General features: G+C 46.2%; 1 protein-coding gene across 1 annotated transcript in view; it reads left to right on the top strand.

Annotated features, from left to right (window-relative positions):
* Nucleotides 1-18,284, top strand: part of POLRMT (RNA polymerase mitochondrial) — an 84,754-nt gene extending 66,470 nt beyond the window's left edge. The window contains exon 22 of the mRNA XM_033955633.1: nt 17,179-18,284. Coding sequence (XP_033811524.1) covers nt 17,179-17,228 — 50 coding nt within the window. The 3' untranslated portion in view covers nt 17,229-18,284. The remainder of the gene's footprint in view (nt 1-17,178) is intronic.
* The last annotated feature ends 6,854 nt before the right edge of the window (nt 18,285-25,138 follow it).

Raw genomic sequence — 25,138 nt, 5'->3', positions numbered from 1 at the left:
CTGCCGGATTTTTTCCTCGCTTCTCCATGTCAGACTCCTGGGAAGACGCTGGCGTTTCGCCAGACCCTTCAGCGCTTGCTAGATCTCAGGGCAGTAGTTCCAGTGCCCCCCCCGGAGTGGGGCACGGGCAGGTACTCCATTTACTTTGTGGTGCCCAAGAAGGAGGGGACTTTTCGGCCCATCCTCGATTTGAAAGGGGTCAACAGGGCTCTCAAGGTTCCCTCTTTCCGTATGGAAACGCTGCGGTCGGTCATTCTGGCGGTTCAGCCGGGGGAGTTTCTCACTTCTCTCGATCTGACGGAGGCCTACTTGCATGTTCCTATTCGGGCCTCTCATCAGCGTTTCCTGCGCTTTGCGATCTTGGGTCGGCACTATCAGTTCTGTGCGCTTCCCTTTGGGCTGGCCACGGCTCCCCGGACGTTCACCAAGGTGATGGTGGTCGTCGCGGCAGCCTTGCGGTCGGAGGGCATCCTGGTACACCCCTACCTGGACGACTGGTTAATTCGGGCCAAGTCGTTGCAGGAAAGCTCCCGGGTTACGGCTCGGGTGGTGGAGTTTCTCCGGTCGCTGGGCTGGGTGGTCAACCTTTCCAAGAGTCGGTTGGTTCCGGCTCAGCGTCTGGAGTACCTCGGGGTGCTGTTCGACACCTCCTTGGGGAAGGTCTTCCTCCCAGAGGCCCGGGTGAGCAAATTGCAGTCTCAGATTCGCCTGCTTTTGGCGTCCCGGTGTCCTCGGGCGCGAGATTTCCTCCAGGTCCTGGGGTCGATGGCGGCGTCCCTGGACGTGGTGAGGTGGGCGCGGGCCCACATGCGTCCTCTCCAGTATGCTCTGCTCCGGAGGTGGTCTCCCCAGAGGCACGGGATGGATGTTCCGGTTCCCCTGCGAGGCTTGGCGCGCTGCAGTCTGCGTTGGTGGCTCCGGACCCCTCACCTAGTTCAGGGGGTGGGTCTGGATCTTCCGCGGTGGACGGTGCTCCTTACGGATGCGAGTCTCCTGGGTTGGGGGGCCCAGTGCCTGGGTCACTCAGCTCAGGGAACCTGGTCCACGGAGGAGGCCTCCTGGTCGATCAACGTGTTGGAGACCAGGGCGGTCCGGCTGGCGCTGTTGGCTTTCCACTCCCTTTTGTTGGGCAAGTCGGTCAGAGTCCTGTCGGACAATGCCACGGCGGTGGCTTATGTCAATCGTCAGGGGGGCACCAGGAGCACTCTGGTGGCGCAGGAGGCGGCTCGGCTCATGGTTTGGGCGGAGTCGCATCTTCTGGACCTCTCGGCCTCTCACATTGCCGGGGTAGAAAACGTTCAGGCGGACTTCCTCAGTCGTCACTTCTTGGATCCGGGAGAGTGGTGTCTCGGCGCCGAGGCGTTTCAGTTGCTAGTGCGTGCTTGGGGGCAGCCCCTGATGGATCTGATGGCTACAAGTGGCAACGCCAAAGTACCCCGCTTCTTCAGTCGTCGCAGGGACGGTCTGGCCGAGGGTCTGGATGCTCTGGTCCAACCGTGGCCAACGGAGGGGCTGTTGTATGTGTTCCCTCCTTGGCCATTAGTGGGCAGAGTACTGCTTCGCATTGTTCGCCATCCGGGGCTGGTGGTCTTGGTGGCTCCGGATTGGCCTCGTCGTCCGTGGTATGCGGATCTGGTGAGGCATCTGGTGGCGGATCCTCTTCCTCTGCCTCTCGGGTGCGATCTTCTGACGCAGGGTCCCATTCCCATGTTCGACCCGTCTCCCTTTTGTCTTACGGCTTGGCTCTTGAAAGGGGCCGCCTGAGTAAGAAGGGATATTCCGACAAGGTGATCTCTACACTTTTGGGGTCCCGGAGGCTTTCTACCTCTCGGGCTTATGTACGGGTTTGGCGTCTTTTTGAGGAATGGTGCCGAGCGCGGGGAGTGGTCTCCTTTCGCGCTTCTCTGCCTAACATTCTAGAGTTTTTGCAGGATGGCCTGGATAGGGGCCTGGCCTGGTCTTCTCTCCGGGTTCATCTGGCGGCCCTGTCGGCTTTTCGGGGGCTGGTGACAGGTCAGCGTTTGTCAGCCATTCCTGATGTGATTCGCTTTCTTAGGGCGGCCAAGTTGATCAGGCCTCCCATAAGGCCCTCGATTCCCTCTTGGGATCTCAATCTGGTTCTCTCTGTTCTAGTGCGCCCTCCTTTCGAGCCGTTGGATGGCTGTTCGTTGAAGGACCTTACGCTGAAGTCGGTCTTTTTGGTGGCCATTACTTCCGCTAGACGGGTGTCTGAGCTACAGGCTTTCTCTTGTAGGGCTCCCTTCCTGGAGTTTTCGAAGGAGCGGGTTGTTTTGCGGCCTGTTCCTTCCTTTCTGCCGAAAGTAGTTTCTCCTTTTCATGTCAATCAATCGGTGGTCCTCCCGGTCTTGGGTAGTCGGGAGGGTTCTTCTGAGCAACGACAGCTGCGCAAGTTGGATGTCGGTCGGGTCCTCCATGCTTATGTGCAGCGGACCCGGGATTTTCGGAGCTCCGATCATCTCTTTGTGCTTCTGGCGGGTCCTCGTCGGGGGGCTGGCGCTTCTAAGGCTACTATTGCGCGCTGGATCAAGGAGATGATTGCTTCCGCTTATCTTCTGAGTCAGAAGCCGGTTCCGGAGTTTCTCAAGGCTCATTCCACTAGGGGTCAGGCGGCTTCTTGGGCTGAGTCGTCGCTCGTGCCTCCGGTGGATATTTGTAAGGCTGCGGTTTGGTCCTCCTTGCATTCATTTGTTCGGCATTATCGGGTAGATGTTCAGGCGCGTCGGGACGCGGTGTTCGGTGAGCGTGTTCTGGTATCGGCCCTTCGGGGGTCCCGCCCGTGAGAGGGACTGCTTTGGTACGTCCCATTCGTAAAGTTAACCTCTACTGGTCTGGAGAGTGCTAAAGAAGGAGAAATTAGGTTCTTACCTGCTAATTTACTTTCTTTTAGCTTCTCCAGACCAGTAGAGGTCCCCACCCTGTCTGTTGTTGTTGTTGTTGGGGCTGTTGCGCGGGCAGTTTTTGGTTTTTGCTGCGGGTTCTAGTATTTTTCTAGGGCCGGGGAGAATTGAAGAACAGCGGCTGTGGCTCGGCTGGCTTAGCTGGCGAGCTGTGGGGACCTTCTTCCTTCGGGAATTTCTCCTCTGCATTTTCCAACAGCATTTTTGGGTATGTTATTTGTTACTCCTTTCGGAGTATTGTTTTTTCTCTCTGTTGTTTTCCAGTTCTTGGTTCTGCTTGGCTATTCGGCAGACTGAGGGAAATAGAGAGGAGGGGCTAGGATATACTGTCCCAAAGTTTTGTTTTCAGTCTCCACCTGCTGGTCATGATTAGATATATACCCATTCGTAAAGTTAACCTCTACTGGTCTGGAGAAGCTAAAAGAAAGTAAATTAGCAGGTAAGAACCTAATTTCTCCTTCCCATTGCTGTGTTATGGCGGAGGAAGAAAAGGTTACTACCAATCACACCTTTACTGCATCTGCTGATACACAGGCCGTTTACTGTTCTCAGGGCTCACCTACCCTCACCAGTGTAAACTCTGTTCTGGTGTGGATATACTTGCGCTGTTGATTCTTGATTGATGGGTTTGTGCTCCTTTGCCAGCAGGTGGAGACTGAGAACAAACTGAACTGTAGCAGTAATATAAGTAGGCTGTGCAGTCCCCCTTGAGATGAGTCTCCAGCAGGTGACGGTGGTAAGCCTGTGCAGTCCTGATTTGGCCCTTGGTTAGGAGATAGATGTGGACAATTGGAACCTCTGTTGTTTCATAAGAACATAAGAATTGCCGCTGTTGGGTCAGACCAGTGGTCCATCGTGCCCAGCAGTCTGCTCCAGCGGCGGTCCTTAGGTTAAAGACCAGTGCCCTAACTGAGTCTAGCCTCACCTGCATACGTTCTGCTTTAGCAAGAACTTGTCTAACTTTGTCTTGAATATCTGGAGATTGTTTTCCTCCTATAACAGCCTCCGGAAGAGCGTTCCAGCTTCCCACCACTCTCTGGGTGAAGAAGAACTTCCTTACGTTTGTACGGAATCTATCCCCTTTCAACTTTAGAGAGGGCCCTCTTATTCTCCCATGCCCAGACAGAGGTAGGGGCCCAAGGCCCCTTTACCTCAAGAGTGTTACTCAGGTGGCCGAGTCTTTCCCCCCACTTCCCCACCTTTGCTTCTTTTTGTTTTGGTGGGGCCTTTAGACATTGACTACAGATAAAAGAGCCTGTGGGGTCTGCTCTTCTAAATTAAGTTTAAAAAGTCTGAAGAGAAGTTTTTAATTTGTACTTTCCTTCCTACCAGGTCGTTTGTAGTTGAGGCCAACCACGTGGCGGTTTGCAATGAGCACATCTCGGCCGAAGAAGTACTTTGCTTGTTTCCGGCATCTGTATTTTTTGTTTGCGGCCCTACGACAATGAATTCTCTGCCGGGTTGGCTTTGCATGCAGTTGTGCCTGCTGGCAAAGAGGGTTCCCCAGCAGTCGCTAAGGGAAAGTCAGCCAGTGGTGGGGATGCCCAGGGTTCCCTTGCCACCTTGTGTGAACAAAGGATTCCCTGACGGACACGCCAGCTGGTGGTGGGAAGACCCAGGGTTCCCTTACTGCCACAGGCACTGGGGATTCCCCTGCCGTCGCATTGGAGCTTTCTGGGGATTCCCTTACTGTGGCTTTGTGTTCTCAGGCCACCTCTTTTTTTTTTTTTTCATATTATTTTTTATTTTCAAATTTTACAGAAAGTGTACAACATGTTAAAATACAATTGATGAATATACAATAACACTTTTATATCTAATATATTATGTTCTAAATATATTTTTATCCCTTCTCCCTCCCCCCACCCTTCTATTATTTTTCATTCATACATTACATATTGCCACCTCTTTATTTGCGACCTCAGGGGAACCTTTTTCAGCATTTCTTTCTTCTTTGGTGGGAAATTCTGCCATCTTGACTGAGTTGTCTGCTGAGTTCTTGTCTAGATTGGAGAGACAGGAACAGGTCTTGCAGGCCTGTTCCTTGGTGGTGGAGCATGACTCTGTTTCAGCCATGGGGCTGTCTCCTGATTTTGTGTTTACCATTTAGAAAGCTTATTGCATGCACTTGATTGGCGTCTCTGTACAGTCTCGAGTGGTCTCGAGGGTGGCTGTTTTCTCAGGTCCTGTGGTTCCATCGCATCCTCCCCCCTCTACCTCAGCAGCAGCGTTTTTCTTGGGAGGGCAAAACGTTTTTAGTGGGCAATGTTTCCCTTGATGAAGATCTGGGTCTCCAGTGACCTGTAAGATCATGGGGAATGATGCAGGCGGCTGGGGATTGGAGCTGCCGAAGGTGAAGACACTTCATTGTGCATATTTTTCACCAAGAAGTGCTGCAGGAGCTTATTCTTCAGGTTTTCTCTGTTCTTCAGTTTGAGGAAGTCTCTAAGGAGGCCCCTTGGGTGGTTGGGCGGCCTCGCTTTCTTTTCCCATGCATCAGGATATCCATGATATTGTGCATGCACAAAGGAAGGTCCCAGATGCACCTTTTTTGGCTGACTTGTTCTATGACCCATTTGTATCCTATTCCTTTTTTTTTTTTTTTTTAATAAATCTTTATTCATTTTTAAATCAAATCAACAAGTGCACAAAAATATATCATAAAGTAATTCCAATATAGCACTGTAATATCTAACACATAAAAACTAATAGTGTAAGATCCCCACCCACCCACCCTTCATCACATTCTCAACATCCTATTCCTGATGCTGATAGGTACTCCTTGCATCCATTGGTGGTAGATGCAGTGGTTTCAGGCATTGCTAAATGGATCAAAGTGCCCGAGGAAAGGGGTTCAGTCCTGAGGGACCCCCAGAACTAACGGATGGAATCTCTTCTTAAGCAGAGTTTTGATGTGGCGGTTCAAGCAGGCATTTGTGGTGGTTTAATGACCAGAGCCTGCTTCTGCTGGGCCGAACATATGTTGGATAGGGAGTCCAATGATTGGTCTCTTGTGGATCAGGAGCTGACAAAGATTGAATTAGTATCTTCTTATCTGTCTGATGCCATGTATGATTTGTTATGAACTTTGGCTAAGTCTATGGTCTTGGGGTAGCTACTAGACAGACTTTGTGGCTCCCTGGTTGGTCAGTGGACTCTACCTCAAAGTCTAAGCTCAGTCAGTTTCCTTTTTAGGGTTCCTTTCTCTTTTGGAGAGGAACTGGATAAGCTGGTTCAGAGTTTAGGGGACTCCAAGGTCCCTCATTTGCTAGAGCAGTGTTCTTCAACCGCCGGTCTGTGGACCGATGCTGGTCCGCAGAAATTTCCTGCCTGTCCACAGGGCCGGCACGTGCTTCGGGCCCAGTCTTCTACTGCTAGTCCACGGTGTGATCAATGCAGCAGTCATCTTCAGTTGGCTTCCTCTTCTTCACTGCCGCAGTACACAAAGCCGCGGGCAGCAGCTCCTACAGGCGTCCTGCGCAACGTCAGAGAGAAAGCTTCCAGATGAGGCGCGGGACGCTGCCTGCGAGCATGCCTACAATTTCGCCAGCAGCATCATCCACACACTTGAGGACTATATGAGGGAGCTCCTAAAATGCACTCAGCCTCATGTGGGAACACTTGTGGGGGTATTACACGAAATTGAGAATGTCAGTAAAGCATCTGGGGAGCATGTGAAGACCGTAGCAGTGGAGGTACAAAACTTTGCAGCTGGCTACAATCAGGGGCTGGAGGAGCACAGGGACAGACTCCTGAAGCACTTGGAAGAGCTGAAATTCCAGAAAGAGACTGCACAGCACTTGCAAAAGTTGCAGCTGGAGCACTTCGGCAGTGAGGAAGAAAGAGCCGGCCCAAAGATAACACCAGGGGCGGCATAAAAGGCCATGAGGGAGGGAAACAACAAAGGGGGAATGATTTTATTTTTTAATTTAGTGATTGAATTGTGTCTGAGAATTTACATCTTCTGTCTGCATTTTGCACTTTTCAGGAAGAAATGCATTTGTTTCTTTTTCTCTGGGGTTGTACTGCATGCAGAGTCTTGCATCTTAGTTTGTTTGTATATATTAGTACCTTTTAGTTTTTGGTCCCGTATTTGCATAGGGGTTATCTGTGTTCTGGTAGGAATGAATGTTGAGAAGCATACAGTCTGCTTTATGTAGTTTAATTTTGTGGTTAACCATTTGTGTTGTTAATAAGATTATATTGTGTATATATATATAAAAAAAAGAATGGAAAAAATAGTGTTACAATTATTATTATTATGGAGGCGAGGTCTGGGGCAGACATGGGCGGAGTCTGGCTTACGGCTTAGCCCAGTGTTCTTCAACTACCAATCTGCAGACCGGTGCCGGTCCACAAAATAATTCTTTTTATTTCCGCCGGTCCATAGGTGTAAAAAGGCTGAAGGACACTGTGCTAGAGGACAAACCTAGGCAGTCTGGTCGAGGAGGTTGGGCCAGGGGTAACTTTGGAAGTTCCCTGTATCACCCTGCTTCAAGCCCTCCAGAGGTCGTTTTTTCCAGTGGTTGCGAGAATGCCCAACATTCCTCCTTCTATCACCCCTCTCCCTCACCATGCCACATCTATCCCTCCATTCCCATCACCACAAGGTCCACATTCCTCCCACTTGCATCCCTTTCAGTCTGTCCTACTGTTTCCTCTCCACCACCATATCCAACATTTCTCCCTCTCATCTTTATCTTCCCCATGCATCTCTACCTCACTTCTTTCCCACCACCATGCCCAACAATTTTTATTTTTTTTTTATTAAATTAAATTTGTTTTCTATCCCGTTATTTAACCTGTAACCCGTTCTGAGCTCTTGGGGGACAAGTTTTTTCCTAACTTGACACATACTAGGGGTCTAATATATATAATATACAGTTTACTAGTTACAATTTGCCATAGTTCTCCTTACAGTGCAAGGTTTTCAGTACAAGTTTTATCCTAATTTGACATACAGACAGTATACAGGTTAGATTTGCCATTTTCAATAAAAGTTTTCCTTACGTGACACATACTGGTTCTGGTACCAATATACATTTCTTTATAATCCATTAGTCAAGGGCAGGGGTTTAGGTGAGGAGTTATGTTTTATTGCTTTTCCAAAGTTGAGGAATCCTTCAAGGAATCTGATCTGCGGGAGCAGTCAAATCAATTGACTCAGTATGAAGTGGGAGTAGGACTATCATTTGGCAGTTTGTAGATGAAGAGCACTCTCTTTCCCTCTCACTCACACACCCATGCCCAACAATTCTCCCTTTCTATTCCCTCCCCCACCTCAGCATCTCTTTCCCTCCCTCCCTTCATCCTATGTCCCAAGTTCGTGCTCCCCTTCCTTCTGTGTCCAAATGCGCTCCCTCCCTTCTGTGTCTAAAGTTTGTGCTCCTCTCCCTCCTTCATTCTAGCCTTTGTTCCAAGTTTGTGCACCTCTCATGTCCCAATGCACACCCTCACTTCTGAGTTCCAAGTTCATGCTCCTCTCCCTCCTTCCCAAGTATGTGCCCCTCATGTCCCAATGTGCTTCCTCCCCCTCCCTCCCTCCTTTGTCCCAAGGTCCTCTCTACCTTTCTTGTCCCAATGCATGCGCTCCCTCCTTCCCATCTGTGTCCCAAGTTCATGCTCCCCATCTGCGAGTGTGTACCAGAGTCATCCAAGTAGGGCTGCCTTCACAAAGGCGCTGGCAGCTGTTCCTACACGTTGCATATGGCTGACCTGGAAGCATTCCCTCTTATGTCAGAGGTAAGGCTTCCAGGATAACTGCGGGCAGTGTGCAGGAAACACTGCAGCTTTGTGAAGAAGCAAGTGCTGCTGGAAGGAAGGAAGGAGGAGGTGCTGCTTGGACAAGTGAGTTAATACACCCACAAGAGCCCCCTCAAGAAGTGCCTTCCTCCCTTCAGAACCCCCGTAGGATCTCCACGGACCCAGGGGGAATCCCTGCGAGATCCCTGTTTGCCCCGATCCTATGCAGCTCCTTATCCAAAAGGGCTTGCCAGTTTTCCTCCAGCTACTCCTCTCTGAGGCCCTTTCAGGAGTCCAGACAGAGATTTGGCAGTTATTGGCACCAGCATTCTACGGGTTCCCGTGGTAGCTTAGCCTCCAAGAAGCAGCAGTGACGCCAGGAGGATGGTTATTTCTCATATTTGAGGGCAGCTGTCAGCGTTCAGGAACAAATGGGGACAGATCTCATCTGACCATTGGGTGCTGGACATTATCAGGGAGGGGCATAGAATTGAGTTTTATGCCCTCTCCAGTTCTGTTCCTTGACTCCCCAGCCGGACAACCAGAGAAGCAGGTCAGTCTGAGCAACAGTGCAACAACTCTTAGACATTTGTGCCAAAGAGCCGAAGAAGAATCTGACTCGGGCAAATACTTTTAATACTTCATAGTGCCAAAGAAGATTGGAGGCCCATTCTGCATTTGAAGTCTGTAAACGAGACCCCGAAAGTCCCCTGCTTTCACATGGAAACAGTCCTCTTCGTCATAGCGGCAGTGACTCCGGGAGAATTCCCTGTCTCTCTGATTTAACATAGGTGTATCTTCACATCCCCATTTTTCAGGTTCACAGAAGATATCTGTGATTTCACGTGCTTTAGCGCCATTTTCAGTTTTTGGCACTCGACTGTAACATAGTAACATAGTAGATGACGGCAGATAAAGACCCGAATGGTCCATCCAGTCTGCCCAACCTGATTCAATTTAAATTTTTTTTTTTTTTTTTTTTTTTTTCTTCTTAGCTATTTCTGGGCGAGAATCCAAAGCTTTACCCGGTACTGTGCTTGGGTTCCAACTGCCGAAATCTCTGTTAAGACTTACTCCAGCCCATCTACACCCTCCCAGCCATTGAAGCCCTCCCCTGCCCATCCTCCTCCAAACGGCCATACACAGACACAGACCGTACAAGTCTGCCCAGTAACTGGCCTAGTTCAATCTTTAATATTATTTTCTGATTCTAAATCTTCTGTGTTCATCCCACGCTTCTTTGAACTCAGTCACAGTTTTACTCTCCACCACCTCTCTCGGGAGCGCATTCCAGGCATCCACCACCCTCTCCGTAAAGTAGAATTTCCTAACATTGCCCCTGAATCTACCACCCCTCAACCTCAAATTATGTCCTCTGGTTTTACCATTTTCCTTTCTCTGGAAAAGATTTTGTTCTACGTTAATACCCTTTAAGTATTTGAACGTCTGAATCATATCTCCCCTGTCTCTCCTTTCCTCTAGGGTATACATATTCAGGGCTTCCAGTCTCTCCTCATATGTCTTCTGGTGCAAGCCTCCTATCATTTTCGTCGCCCTCCTCTGGACCGCCTCAAGTCTTCTTACGTCTTTCGCCAGATACGGTCTCCAAAACTGAACACAATACTCCAAGTGGGGCCTCACCAATGACCTGTACAGGGGCATCAACACCTTCTTTCTTCTACTGACTACGCCTCTCTTTATACAGCCCAGAATCCTTCTGGCAGCAGCCACTGCCTTGTCACACTGTTTTTTCGCCTTTAGATCTTCGGACACTATCACCCCAAGGTCCCTCTCCCCGTCCGTGCATATCAGCTTCTCTCCTCCCAGCATATACGGTTCCTTCCTATTATTAATCCCCAAATGCATTACTCTGCATTTCTTTGCATTGAATTTTAGTTGCCAGGCATTAGACCATTCCTCTAACTTTTGCAGATCCTTTTTCATATTTTCCACTCCCTCTTCGGTGTCTACTCTGTTACAAATCTTGGTATCATCTGCAAAAAGGCACACTTTTCCTTCTAACCCTTCAGCAATGTCACTTACATACATATTGAACAGGATTGGCCCCAGCACCGAACCCTGAGGGACTCCACTAGTCACCTTTCCTTCCTTCGAGCGACTTCCATTAACCACCACCCTCTGGCGTCTGTCCGACAGCCAGTTTCTGACCCAGTTCACCACTTTGGGTCCTAACTTCAGCCCTTCAAGTTTGTTCAACAGCCTCCTATGAGGAACTGTATCAAAGGCTTTGCTGAAATCCAAATAAATTACATCTAGCATATGTCCTCGATCCAGCTCTCTGGTCACCCAATCAAAAAATTCAATCAGGTTCGTTTGGCACGATTTACCTTTTGTAAAGCCATGTTGCCTCGGATCCTGTAACCCATTAGATTCAAGGAAATACACTATCCTTTCTTTCAGCAACACTTCCATTATTTTTCCAACAACTGAAGTGAGGCTCACCGGCCTGTAGTTTCCTGCTTCATCCCTGTGACCACTTTTATGAATAGGGACCACATCCGCTCTCCTCCAATCCCCAGGAATCACTCCCGTCTCCAGAGATTTGTTGAACAAGTCTTTAATAGGACTCGCCAGAACCTCTCTGAGCTCCCTTAGTATCCTGGGATGGATCCCGTCTGGTCCCATCGCTTTGTCCACCTTCAGTTTTTCAAGTTGCTCATAAACACCCTCCTCCGTGAACGGCGCAGAATCTACTCCATTTTCTCGTGTAACTTTGCCAGACAATCTCGGTCCTTCTCCAGGATTTTCTTCTGTGAACACAGAACAGAAGTATTTGTTTAGCACATTTGCTTTCTCCTCATCACTCTCCACATATTTGTTCCCAGCATCTTTTAGCCTAGCAATTCCATTTTTTATCTTCCTCCTTTCACTAATATATCTGAAAAAATTTTTATCTCCCTTTTTTACATTTTTAGCCATTTGTTCTTCCGCCTGTGCCTTCGCCAAACGTATCTCTCTCTTGGCTTCTTTCAGTTTCACCCTGTAGTCTTTTCTGCTCTCCTCTTCTTGGGTTTTTTTATATTTCATGAACGCCAACTCTTTCGCCTTTATTTTCTCAGCCACTAGGTTGGAGAACCATATCGGCTTCCTTTTTCTTTTGTTTTTATTGATTTTCTTCACATAAAGATCCGTAGCCATTTTTATCACTCCTTTCAGCTTAGACCACTGTCTTTCCACTTCTCTTATGTCCTCCCATCCTAACAGCTCTTTCTTCAGGTACTTTCCCATTGCATTAAAGTCCGTACGTTTGAAATCTAGGACTTTAAGTATCGTGCGGCCGCTCTCCACTTTAGCCGTTATATCAAACCAAACCGTTTGATGATCGCTACTACCCAGGTGAGCACCCACTCGAACATTAGAGATACTCTCTCCATTTGTGAGGACCAGATCCAATATCGCTTTTTCCCTTGTGGGTTCCGTCACCATTTGTCTGAGCAGAGCCTCTTGAAAGGCATCCACAATCTCCCTACTTCTTTCCGATTCCGCAGACGGAACATTCCAGTCCGCATCCGGCAGGTTGAAATCTCCCAACAGCAGAACCTCCTCTTTCCTTCCAAACTTTTGGATATCCACAATCAGATCCTTATCAATTTGCTGCGATTGAGTCGGAGGTCTGTAGACTACACCCACGTAGATAGAAGTTCCATCTTCTCTTTTCAGAGCAATCCATATCGCTTCTTCCTCTCCCCAGGTCCCTTGCATTTCGGTCGCTTGGATATTGATCTTTACATAGAGAGCTACTCCTCCACCTTTATGACCATCTCTGTCCTTCCTAAAAAGATTATATCCCGGTATGTTTGCATCCCATCCATGTGATTCACTGAACCATGTCTCTGTGATAGCAACAATATCTAGATCTGCCTCTAATATCAGGGCTTGCAGATCATGAACTTTGTTGCTTAGACTGCGAGCATTTGTGGTCATCGCTTTCCAGCTATTTTTCAGCAATAATCTCCTTTTTCGTATGGATTTTTGTGTCGTTTCACTTTCCGTTGCAATACTAAGAAATGAGTTGCTGATATTGCTTATGTTGCAGCCTTTACTACTATCACATCTTTTCTTTTGCTGGGGGTGGTCTCTATAATTGTCCTTCGTACATACACCACCCCCACCTTCTAGTTTAAATGCCTGGAAAAATATTGTCTAAATTTCTCTGCAAGGTTTCTTTTTCCTGCTGTAGTAATATGTAGCCCATCAGTGCAATATAGCTTCTTGTCCTTCCATGTATTTCCCCATCCTCCTATGTACCTGAAGCCTTCTTGATGACACCAGGCTCTGAGCCATCTATTAAAGTCCTCTGTGTTTTTCATTCTTTGCTCTCCTTTTCCATATGCAGGCAGTATTTCAGAAAAAGCTAAAGTCTTTACAAAAGGTTTCACGCCCTCACCAAGCTCCCGAAAAGCTTTCTGTGCTGCAAGTGTGGAGTTGTTGGCCAGGTCATTTGTTCCCAGATGGATAACAACATCAGTGTTAAAATCCTTAGTTTCTTCCTTAATTATAGTCAGTATTTGCCTGGAACTCCTGGTAGCTGAGGATCCTGGAAGACATTTCACTATTTTGGACTCCTCGCCCTGTGTTCCAAGGTTAATGCCTCTGATGATGGAATCCCCCAACAGTAATAGTTTTCTGTTTTTGGCTTTTTTATTTGTACTTAGGGTGCTCTTGTTCTCTTGAGTTTCCTTCATTGGTTCCAGTCCCACCTCCCTTCTGTTTTCCTGAGTATCGCAGTGCACTAGTGGAGCGAAGGAATTCTGTAGAGGTAATATTAGTGAAGGTGGATGTTTCTGTGTTACATGTCGCAGTCTTCCTGAGCCTACTGTGACCCATTTATTCCTGGGCTGTTTTATTCTTTGAGGTAGAGGTGGTAAGTTGGTATGATTTTGTGGAGTGATGGAAGCTGCTTTAATTGTATTCAATTCCTGTTTAAGTTTGCAGAGCTCCTCCTTAATACTGGCAAGTTGAAGACAGATGGGGCAAGCCTTAAGCCTCCAAATAGTATGTCTTGGAATTAAAGCACCACAGTGATTGCATAGAATAAAGGTCATCTTGATTGGTTGTGAAGTCCTGATTATATGGGTCTCTATATATGAATAGTGGTCCCTGGGGTTGGTGGGACTATAAGTAAGACTACTAGTAAGGCAGAAATATAGGCTCTATACCACCTAAAACACAGTATTTTAAACAAAACTGCAGGAAGAAGAAATAAGATTTAACAGAGGAAAGAGAAGGATTTTTTTGTGCTTTTTTATATTTTTTTTTTTTTAGTAAGAAACAGGGAGGAGAAGAGAAATTAAGCAGATATAATGCTGAAAACCAGTGAAAAGAGCAGAATATGAAATGGTGAGTAACTTAGCTTTTAGAAGTTCACAGGGCAGCCTTGTTTCAGCAATGTCCCAAAGATAATGCAATTAACCTTAGAAGTTAAGGCTCTTCACACTTTTACCAAGGTGATGTAGGTTGTAGCGGCTCACCTTTGCCAGATAGGGTTTCAGGTGCATCCTTACCTGGATGATTGGCTGATCAGGGCTACCTCGCTGGTGAATGGGGAGCCTCTTACAAGTCCTGGGCTGGATAGTCAACTTTTAGAAAAGTCATCTTCAGCTGCCGCCGTGTTTGGAGTATCTGGAAGTCCTCTTTGACACAGAGCAGAGCCATGTTTTCCTTCCCAAGCCATGCAGACAGAAGCTTAGGTTGTAGATCTTCAAGATCTTGTCCCTTCCAAGCCCCATGGCCTGGCAGTGTCTGCAGGTGCTGGCCTTGATGGTGGCCTCCTTGGAAGTGGTGCCCTGGGGGAGAGCTCATAGGCGTCTTCTCCCTTTTGTCCAGATGGTTTCTACAACATTACTCCCTGCAGATGGCGTCTTTCCTGGATGGCGGAAGGTGAAGCGTAGGGGAGAACTTGATGAGGGGCATGTTGCTCCAAATCGACGCATGGGTGACCCTCTCGACTGAAGCAAGCCTCAGTGGCTGGCGGGCCCTCTGCTGCAATTGACCTCTCCAGGGCAAGTGGTCCCTGTCAGAAAGCACTTGTCCTTCAATCATCTGGAACTGAGGGCCATTCAGTTGGCCATGCTACAGTTAGTCTTTCCTGACAGGGAAAGCAGTCAGGTTGTTTTCAGACAAAGCCACCTTGGTGTCTTATGTAAACAAACAGGGGACATCATAAGTGCTGTTCTCTGCTTGGAGGCTTGAATGCTGTTCCAGTGAGCAGAACTTCACTTGCAGGCCTTGTCAGCAGCTCATGTGGCAGGAGTAGAGAAAGTTCAAGCCAACTTTCTCAGCCAGCCGACCTTGGATCCTGGAGAGTGGTCTCTTATCTCAAAGGGCGTTTTCCCTCATAGTTGAGACTTGGGGCAAACCAGGCATAAATTTCATGGCCACGGTCAAGAATGCAAAAGCATCCCACTTCTACAGTCACAGAGTGGAACATGGAAGTGCAGGTCTGGATGCCCTAGTCTAGCCTTGGCCCACAGATCTACTTCTCTTTGTGTTTCCACCATGGGCTGTGGTGAGTCGGATCATCTGCAGGATAGCCACACATCAGGGTCTGGTGATCTTGGTGGTGCCGAACTGGTTCCGAAGACCTTATTATGCGAACCTGGTGCATCTACAGAGAGTCAGACCCTTGAAGCTGCCTGTTCATACAGGGCTTCTCAGTCAAGGCCTGGTTCTGATGAAGTAGCTAGAATGCTTTGTTTTTATGGCATGGCTCTTGAGCACGCAGCCTTAATTCAAAAAGGCAGTTCTAAGGTGTGATTCTGACTCCTTAGGGCTAAGAAGCCTGCAATGGTTGTGGCTTTATTCTAAAACCCTCAGAATATAACAATGGACTAAGTCCTTAAACTCAAAAAAGCAAACAGACACAAGGACTTGAACTAATAATTGTGATCAAAAAATCTTCGTCATAATCTCTCTAGCTCTCAGATGCCTGCAATGGATGCACATAAAGTAAAGCAGAGAAAGGATATCTTTCATCGAACTAAGAATATTTTGAAGTTATTTGTGTATAAAGTATACTGTATTTCGGTTAAATCCATAAAGTGCTTGAAAAACTCTAAACAGTACTTATCTTTTTAGTGATTTGGCTGTAATCTTTAAATGGCCAATGTAGCTGGTATAGCTGATAGCCCTATGGGACCCGTTTCACCTTTAAATCGGCTTCATCAGGGTCATTGAGTCATTGGATGCATATACGTTATTCTGGATGAATAAAGGCATTTTCTGTTAAAAAATCAGAAGAGTTGAAGGACACTTTTTTAGTGCTCACCTTTCTGATTGGGACAATTCCACTTTGGTTCTGTGCTTTCGAGTTTGTGGTTTTGTTTCCCCTGTTTCATTTTTTGCCTCTTCTGCAGGGAACCATTTCTTCATTTTACAGAGTAATAATAATAATAATAACTTCTTTTATACCGCCATAACCAATAGTTCTAGGTGGTTTACACTAAAAAGAGCTGGACATCAGTGAACTACAATAATGCAGTAAAAATATAAGTGTTTGTAAAATACAGTTCCATGTTAATTAGGAACTTTGGCTGCCTTTCAGCCTATGGGTTCGGCCAAACAGGATATGATTCTGTGCAAGCTGGATGTTCCCAGGTTTATGCTCATCTACCTGGAGATGACTAATGACTCCAGACTTTCTGATCATCTTTTTGTACTGACCAGTCATTCAAGGCGGGTCAGGTCAGCTTCTAAAGCTTCCATTGCCAGATGGATTTGCATGGTGATCTCTTCCTCCATTTCCACCAGGAAACAGCTGCCTCTTTCTCTTGCAGAACATTCTACAAGAGGCTGCTTCGTCAGATAAAATCTGCAGAGCTTCTACTTGGGCTATTCTGCACATCTTTATAAAGTTCTACAGAGTGAATGTGGTGGTTTAAGAGGATGCCGCCTTTGGGTCCTTGGTTCTGTGGGCAGGCTCATCTGTCCCTCCGTAGACACTGCTTTGGTACGTCAGCTAAAGTATGGACTCTTGTGTATCCGCAACAGAATGACAGATTAAGTCTTATCTCGGTAATCTGGCTTCTGTTAGGATACACAGGAGTCCTTACTGTTTGCCCTGTGTGGACTTGTTTTGATTCATCTGATTTCTGCCTGTGATGGAGTTTTAATGGAGTTAGATTGTTTTGGTACCAACTGAAGAGGGTGCTGTGCTCCACTGTAGATGGAGTTTTCAAGTTCTTAAAAGGATATCCTTCTGTAGTTCATGGGAAATAGTAATCAACAGCTCAAGTATGGACTCCTGTGTATCCTAATAGAACCCAGATTACCAATGTAAGAACCTAATCTGTCGTTATCAGATCTAGGCACAAACTCTGTGATCCCTTATTCTGTTGAGCAGTGACTGTTTCGTGTTTGTGTATAGTTCTGCTTATGTCTAGTTGCACTACAGAAATAAGTAATAGTAGTAATCTTGAGGTAATAAGGAACGACTACATCTCATATGGAGAGATTGTGGTATCTGTTTCTGATGCACAGCTTTTTCCTTCCTTTCTAGGAGACTTTGATCTGGAAAAGGTGAAGGAATCAGTTTACTTTTTCAGCTGATATTCTTCAGGACCTGGTGGGCAACAGCTGTCCAGTTTGCTGGATGTGACTGTAATGGACAGTAGCCATGTAATGCCTACCATAGCCACGTAAGACCCTACCACAGAGCAGAGGAGTAGTTCTCTGCCAAAGTTTTGGTAATGGGACAGTGTGATCTCCTCCAGACTAAACTCACACCATGAGATTGTCAGTAGCCACAGCCCTTGAATGATTGACCAATAGACTTCATAGAGCAACACACAAGAGTCTAATGTAAAACACATCACCATACCTCTGCATGCATGTTATAAGGGTGAGGCTGTTTGAAAACTACTTCTATCACTTAAGGAGCTGAGGAGTATCTGGGACCCAAGCACTCATAGTTCTCTCCACATGCCTTTCTACCCCTGCCTACCAAATGCCGATGAGCCACCCATTTGTTTGCTTTCTCGCAACCCTGGGGTTACTTGAGGATAAATATGCTGATACATTAAAGCAGAATTTGGAGAATACTGGTAGAGGTGTTCTTGCCTTTCCCTATAAATAGCAGCATAGAAATGGTCTCAATAAGAGGGGATGAGCTGTTTTAAACAAAAAAAAAAAGAAAAAGTAGTGGAGGTAAGTGACTTGGTAGAAAATGACTTTGTTATTGTTTCCTCTGAATGTTGAGCATCCCACCCGTTACCTATCCAGATTGTTCATTCCACATTTAGATGACGGTGAGGGGAATAACACTGCCTCGATCACAGAGCAGAGTTTATTTTGAAAGAAGAGTGAGTTTTCTGCTTCATATATACTGCATTTCATGTGAAGCTGGAGCCACCTGTTAGCAAAAGAGATGCAAGTTCCACTCAGTGGCAATTTTATGGTCTGTCTTTTTCTGACTGACATTACCATTCTAAAATCTGAAAACTGAAATATGTCTAGTCCCAAGAATTTCTTATAAAGGATCTTGTACCTGTAATTAAAATCATAAAGGTAAGAAAACATTCAAATGTGAAACACAACCCTTAAAAATCTGTTAATATGTTATAAAGGATACAAAACATATAATTAATTAAATGATAACTCAAAACAGCCTGTTTATTTGCTTGGATATTTGGTCTGTTGTGGTACTCTGCTAAGGCTGACTGAAGAGCTACAAGTGCTGCCAGGCAGTCCATCAAGCCCAGGCACTGTAGCTGCTATGAGGGGCAGGAGAGAGTTTGGCAGAATACCAACCTGCATTGTTATCTAAGACGAGTAAATTCACTGCCCATAATTAGAATCTTCAAGATAAGAGAAACCTACATCTGGAGATAATTGACATTCACACTGTGTATAAGATGAAGAGAAGGGACACGTGAAGGTTATCCTGCTACACTTAGCTCTGTGCTAGTGAAGATCAAATTCATACACAACGGGGTAATTTCTCTCTGTCTTCCTCTATACTGCCTCAAGTCTGGTTTTTACTGGCTGATTGGCTAATGAAAGCGTATAATTATGTGGGGGGATTTTTTTTGTTACCCCTGATTTTTAATACATGTAATTTGCTTTGAAATTAATATATGCTTTTGCATCAAATTTTATGAAACATGAAAGACCACCAATCCTCAAACTCATACTCTAGAACAGGGGTGTCAAAGTCCCTCCTCGAGGGCCGCAATCCAGTCGGGTTTTCAGGATTTCCCCAATGAATATGCATGCACTGCTTTCATTGTATACTAATAGATCTCAAGCATATTCATTGGGGAAATCCTGAAAACCCGACTGGATTGCGGCCCTTGAGGAGGGACTTTGACACCCTTGCTCTAGAAACAGCTCAACTACTGGTCTCCCTGAAAATACTGTTTCATGGTCAGATGGAGTCACTAAGGAAAAATAGGGGTGATAAATTATATCACAGTGCCATTCTCTAGTCTGCTGTGACTAAGGGAAAGAAAATTAACAGGTAAGACATAATTTTTTTTCTTGTTTCAGCTACAAAATTAATGCTCTTGGCAAAGGGAAATACTGTTGTACCTAAGGAACATAAGAGTTGACATACTTGGAAAGACCAAAAGTCCATCAAGCCCAGTATCTTGTATCCAACAGTGGCCAATCCTGGTCACTAGTACCTGGTGAGACCCCAAAAGAGTAAAACATTTTATGCAGCTTATCCTAGAAATAAGTAGTGGATTTTATCAAGTCCATTTTATTAATGGTTCATGAATTTTTCTTCTAGGAAAGAGTACCTGAATGTAAAAAGGCCTGAGCTCAATTTAAATATGTACCTCTGTCAGTAACTTCCCTCCTCCAGGCTGAGCTACTAGTTGTAAATTACTGTGCAGAAGTTTGATAATCTCTGTTTCCATATATTATACATTATGAACTTTAGCTTAATTGTGCTGGGTCTATGACCCAGTAATATCAAAGAAAAAAGATAATTCAATTTAATCATGAATTTAGGGTGAGTGTAACTATTGGGCAGACAGGATGAACCGTTCATTTACTATATGAACTTTATCTTAATTGTGCTGTACAAAAGATTTGCAGAGCTTGATTTGATAGGATGCTATAGATTGTGCTTACAGAGCTTATATAGAAATGGGGAAACTGACCCCCAGACCCATTTATTCTGCCCAGGTTCCTGTAATTTGCAAACTCTCTGCACTTTGCAGCCCTAACAAGAAGGATCTTCTGTATTTGTCATTTACTTTCTTGAATTAGTCAATTTTGATGTCCTGGAATAAGAAGAGCCAGAGTCAAGAGTCAGTAGCTGTCAATGCTCCAAGTTTATTGCACATTGGGATCAGGACACAAGGAGTGCTGGAGAGTCGATAGCTGATTCATGGCACAGTATTTGGAGTTTCCATGTTCAAGTCATTCAGTTTTGTCTGTTTGTGCAGCTAGACCCATAATCAGTTATACATTCAACATGAAAGGCAACAGGAGAGAGCACTGATATAGCTGCAATATACAGATTATAGAGTTTGGCTCCCTTGCTATACATGACTGGATATAAGTTAATATAATAGCATCTGCCTCTTTGTTCAGAATAGTTACAAGTAGTAGAAATACAATGACATATTTGCTACAGGTTGTTAGTAGCTTCATAAGGTTAAAGCATTAAACTTCTTATCACAAACCAGAAATCAGATGAACACGACATAGGATGGAGGTCCACTGATGAGGGAGCTGCCATTACTCTAATACGCTAGAAGGAGAGACAGATTTGGGAGCAGGAGCATTGGTTCCTCAGAGAGACTGTCCAAGACCAGGCATTTTAACCCTGCCATAATTCTGTGGGTAGAGAGTCGGCTGAGAACCACAAAAGCCAGAGTTCACATCTTGCTATTTCTCCCATCCATGCTCAGTGTGACCTTTGGGCAGTTACTTTGTTCTTCATAGCATCAGGTATAGATACTGTAGGCCTAGATTTGCTAATATATATTAATATAATTTGTGTATAAATAGACTCCCCCCAAGGACAATGATTGGCCCTACCTTAACACATGCTTAGAAACTTTCTAGGGCAGTGTGATTTTCCTTGAAGCTGGATTTGCAAAGTTGACTAATAAAAGCCAGAGTCTATTGTGATCCAGGGACTTATAATCGCAGAAATGCAGTGTTGTTCCCATGTTAATCAGAGCACATTTTTGGAGTCTTTAGCTGCGGTGATGTATCAAGGATGGGGTGTTTTGTTCTGGGTGCAGGGAGAAGTCATGGGGGTACAGTCTGGTGTATGCAGCCATCAATTCTGCCGCCCCCTACTCTTTCTGCCCCAATTTCCTGTTCCAGGACAGAGGACTGGAAGAGCCAACAGCTGTGCCCACCAGACTACAGCTCCATGATTGCTGTATTCACCCCCCAATGCCTGGAAGGGGGGGGTGCTCCATCCCAGGTGGTAATCAACACAGGTATGCCATTGCTTAGCTGAGTTACTAGTGTAGGCTTCTGCAAGGAACAGTTTTTAGACATTCAAATCGGTTCAACTCTTGCATAACTTAATAATAAGGAAAGAGAATTTAATTCAAGGCTTTATCAGTATATATATATATATATATATATATATATATATATATTTTTTTTTTTTTTTTTACATTTCAGTTAGAAAGAATGATCAAGGTATCTCCCCCTCTATTCCCCCCACCTACATACACAGAAGGAGAGTAAAGTCTTAGTGATTGACCAATAATGTGCTCTCTAGATTTCAGGGTGGGAACTCTGGGCAATAAGACTTTGAGAAATTTCTCTATTACACCAGTGGATGTGTTTAAAATACAGTACTTCCCCGTGAATTTGCAGTTTGCGAATCATGGACTCGGTTATTTGCAGTATTTTCTGACTACCTCTTCTGGGAACTAAAGTCAGGCTACATCAATCAGCAGCTGCTTTGACACGCCAGATAGCGTGTCAAAGCAGCTCCTGATTGGTAAAGCCTGACTTTAGTTCCCGGAAGAGGCTGTCAGAAATGACTAAGAATGATCCCACACCTGATTTTAAGCACCTGCTGCCGCCCTTACACCGCATTCATGGTTTTTCAAAATTTGTGGGTGTTCCTGGAACAGAACCCCTGCAAATTTCAGGGGAATATTGTACATCTGTTATTAGGTAAGAGACATAACTTCTAGGATGAGTTTCTAGGATGCATTGTGAGCTGCAGACCAAAGGGTCTCAGCAGTGGTTGAGCATGCTACGTTTCAGTTTCTAAAGTAATGCCCTTTTACCTATGAAAAAGGAAACTCCCCCTCCCTCTCTAATCCACAAAGCCTTCATTTCATCCCCTACTATCTTAGCAACTAATATCCCAACAGCAAAGCCTTATCTCATAAAACAAGTAGAAAAATGAGTATTATGGGCAGACAGGTTCATACTACATTTTCCCAGTCACCTTATCCCCAGTGATCACCCCCTCCTCACCCATCTTCCCCAATCAACTCATAACTCGAGCAGTTTTTTACCACACAGAAGTTAATGACTTAATATGATCTAGTAACTCACACTTGGAAATTCTCATTAATGTTTTCTTCTAATCATAATCTTTTTTTTCCTGAGAAATAGGTTAGCATTTATTAGTATTATCCCAGGACAAGCAGGCAGCATATTCTTGACTGATGGGTGACGGCACCGACGGAACCCCGGTACGGACAATTTTAGAGTGATTGCACTCTAAGAACTTAGAAAGTTCTAGTAGGCTGCACCGCGCACGTGCCTTCCCGCCCGACAGAGGCGCGCGGTCCCCAGTTTCTGCGGAGCTAAGAAGTCGCATTTTTCAACAGCTGTTGAAATTTTTTCTTATACGCCTTCCCGCTCGCGAAACCTTTTTGGGAGTTTTTTCCCTTCTTTCTTTTCTTTTTCTAAAAAAAAAAAAAAAAACCGAGAGTTTATTTATTTTTTTCTTCATTTCGGTTTTGCCCCAGCGGGGCCTACTGCCACCATCGAGGCCTCGGCCTTCGATTTGGCAGAAGCCGTTTTCACTTTCATGCCCCCCCAGCCAGGGTTTAAAAAGTGCCAGCGGTGTGCACGGCCTATATCCCTCATGGACCCGCACAACTGGTGCTTACAGTGCCTGGGTCCTGAGCATCAGGCTTCCACCTGCACCCGCTGTGCCACGTTAAAAAAACGTACATTAAAAAATCGCCAGATACAACAGCGATTACTCTTCGGTGCCGATATGTCCGATCCTGCGGCATCGACACCGGCATTGGCCCCATCACAGTCGGCACCCACTTCGTCGACACCGCGCGATATTGCGCCGGCGTCGCAACATCCAGGTAAGCCGGCTAAGAAGCCTTCCCCGCTGGAGCGTCCTCCGGTCTCGATTGCAGCAAGCCCAGTCCTGCCGACCGTGAGGCGCCCGCGGAAGCGCTCCGCCCCTATCGAGGTGAGTCCCTCGACCTCGGGCTCCTCATCTTCGGGGCGTCGAGCAGCACTGCAGGTACCGCAAAAGAAAAAGGCGGTACCGGTGCCCTCTTTGGATGAGCGCATTGCAGCCGTCCTACAAACGCAGCTCAAGGAGCAGTTACAACAACTCCTTCCTGCTCTATTGGCACCGAACCTTCCGGTCCCAGTCTGGTCTGAGCCGCCAGTACCGGCAGTGGAGCAACCTTTATTGTCTGCGTCCACTGTCTCGGTACCGGTTCACTCAGCCTCATCAATATCGATGCCAGTTCTTGCACCGGAACAGAGAGCCCAGCATCAGTCGGTGCAGACTTCGGCACCGCTGCAGTCGGTAACATCTCCCGGTACCGTATCTATGAGGTCGGGTAAGTCGGCACGCAAATCCCGACACCTAGAACCCTCTACTCCGGAGTCTCGAGACCGTAGCTCCCATATTAGGGACCCTGATCTGTGGGGTGACTCCGAAGAGCCTTTTCTTTCTGAGGGTGAGTGTTCCTCGGATGAGGATGATCCTGCTGCTCCAGATCCATCCTCAAAACAGGATTCTACATCTTTCACTTCCTTCCTGAAAGAGATGTGTGAATCTCTTTCCATTCCTTTGGAGGCTGAGTCTAAAAAATCCAAGGCCTTCCTTGATGCCCTTGACTTCGATCAGCCTCCAAAGGAATTTTTGAAACTCCCTCTTCATGACATCCTGAGGGAAACTTTCTATAAGAACCTAGAGACTCCTTTGACCATCCCAGGAGCTCCCCGTAAATTAGATTCATTATATAAAGTAATCCCTATTCCTGGATTCGATAAGCCACAGCTTCCACATGAATCTCTGCTTGTGGAATCTACACTTAAGAAGTCCACGGGAGCCAATGTATATGCTTCTGTCCCTCCTGGCAGAGAGGGCAAAGCCATGGACAAATTCGGTAAGAGGTTATACCAGAATGCAATGTTAGCTAATAGATCTGGTAATTATGCTTTTCACTTTTCTTTTTATCTCAAGCATCTCCTTACCACCATGGCTTCCTTTGAAAGGTACCTTCCTCAGCGGAAACAACAAGCTTTCCACCACTGCTCGTCTTCTCTTTTCCAACTCCGTAAATTTATGGTAAGATCAATTTATGACACGTTTGAGCTTACCACTAGAGCCATGGCCATGTCTGTGGCCCTGCGCCGCCTTGCCTGGCTTAGAGTATCCGAGCTTGATGTCAACCATCAAGATCGGTTGGCTAATGCCCCATGCCTGGGGGATGAGCTCTTTGGGGAATCCATGGACTCGACCACCCAAAAGCTCTCCGCCCATGAGACTCGCTGGGACACTCTGCTCAAAACGAAAAAGAAAGCTCCACCGGCACGACCTTTCAGACAGCAGTCGGCCTATCAACGCCGTTATGTGGCTCGTCCATTGCCATCAGCTCCCCAGCAACCTAGGCGTCAACGTCAGCAACAACGACAGACTCCTAGGCCATAGCAACAGCAACCTGTGAAGCCACCTCCACAGCAAAAATCTACGCAGCCCTTTTGACTTGATTCTCCAGGGCATAGCTAGCGTCCAAACATCTACCCACCTACCTCAACCTATAGGTGGCCGTCTCACTTTTTTCCTCAGCCGGTGGGAAGTTATCACTTCGGACCAATGGGTCCTCAACATCATCCGCCATGGCTACTCTCTCAACTTTCAGACCCTGCCTACCCAAAGTCTACCAAGAGAGTCTGCTTCGAACACTCCTCAGTCTTCCCTCCTTCTCCAGGAGGTTCAATCCCTCCTCCTTTTGAACATCATAGAGGAAGTTCCTCTAGATCAAAAGGGACAGGGATTCTACTCCCGTTACTTTTTAGTCCCCAAAAAAACAGGAGATCTCAGACCAATTCTAGATCTTCGCGATCTCAACAAATGCTTAGTCAAAGAAAAATTCAAGATGCTTTCTTTAGCCACTCTCTACCCTCTTCTCAATCAAGACGACTGGCTATGCTCCCTCGATCTCAAAGAGGCATACACTCACATACCGGTCAATCTGACCTCCAGACAGTACCTCCGTTTCATGATCAATCACTGTCATTACCAATACAAGGTGCTG

Source organism: Geotrypetes seraphini, chromosome 8 (assembly GCF_902459505.1).
Source record: "Geotrypetes seraphini chromosome 8, aGeoSer1.1, whole genome shotgun sequence".
NCBI lineage: Eukaryota > Metazoa > Chordata > Amphibia > Gymnophiona > Dermophiidae > Geotrypetes > Geotrypetes seraphini.
The sequence above is the reverse complement of the archived record's forward strand: the minus strand, read 5'-3'. Positions and strand labels throughout refer to the sequence as shown.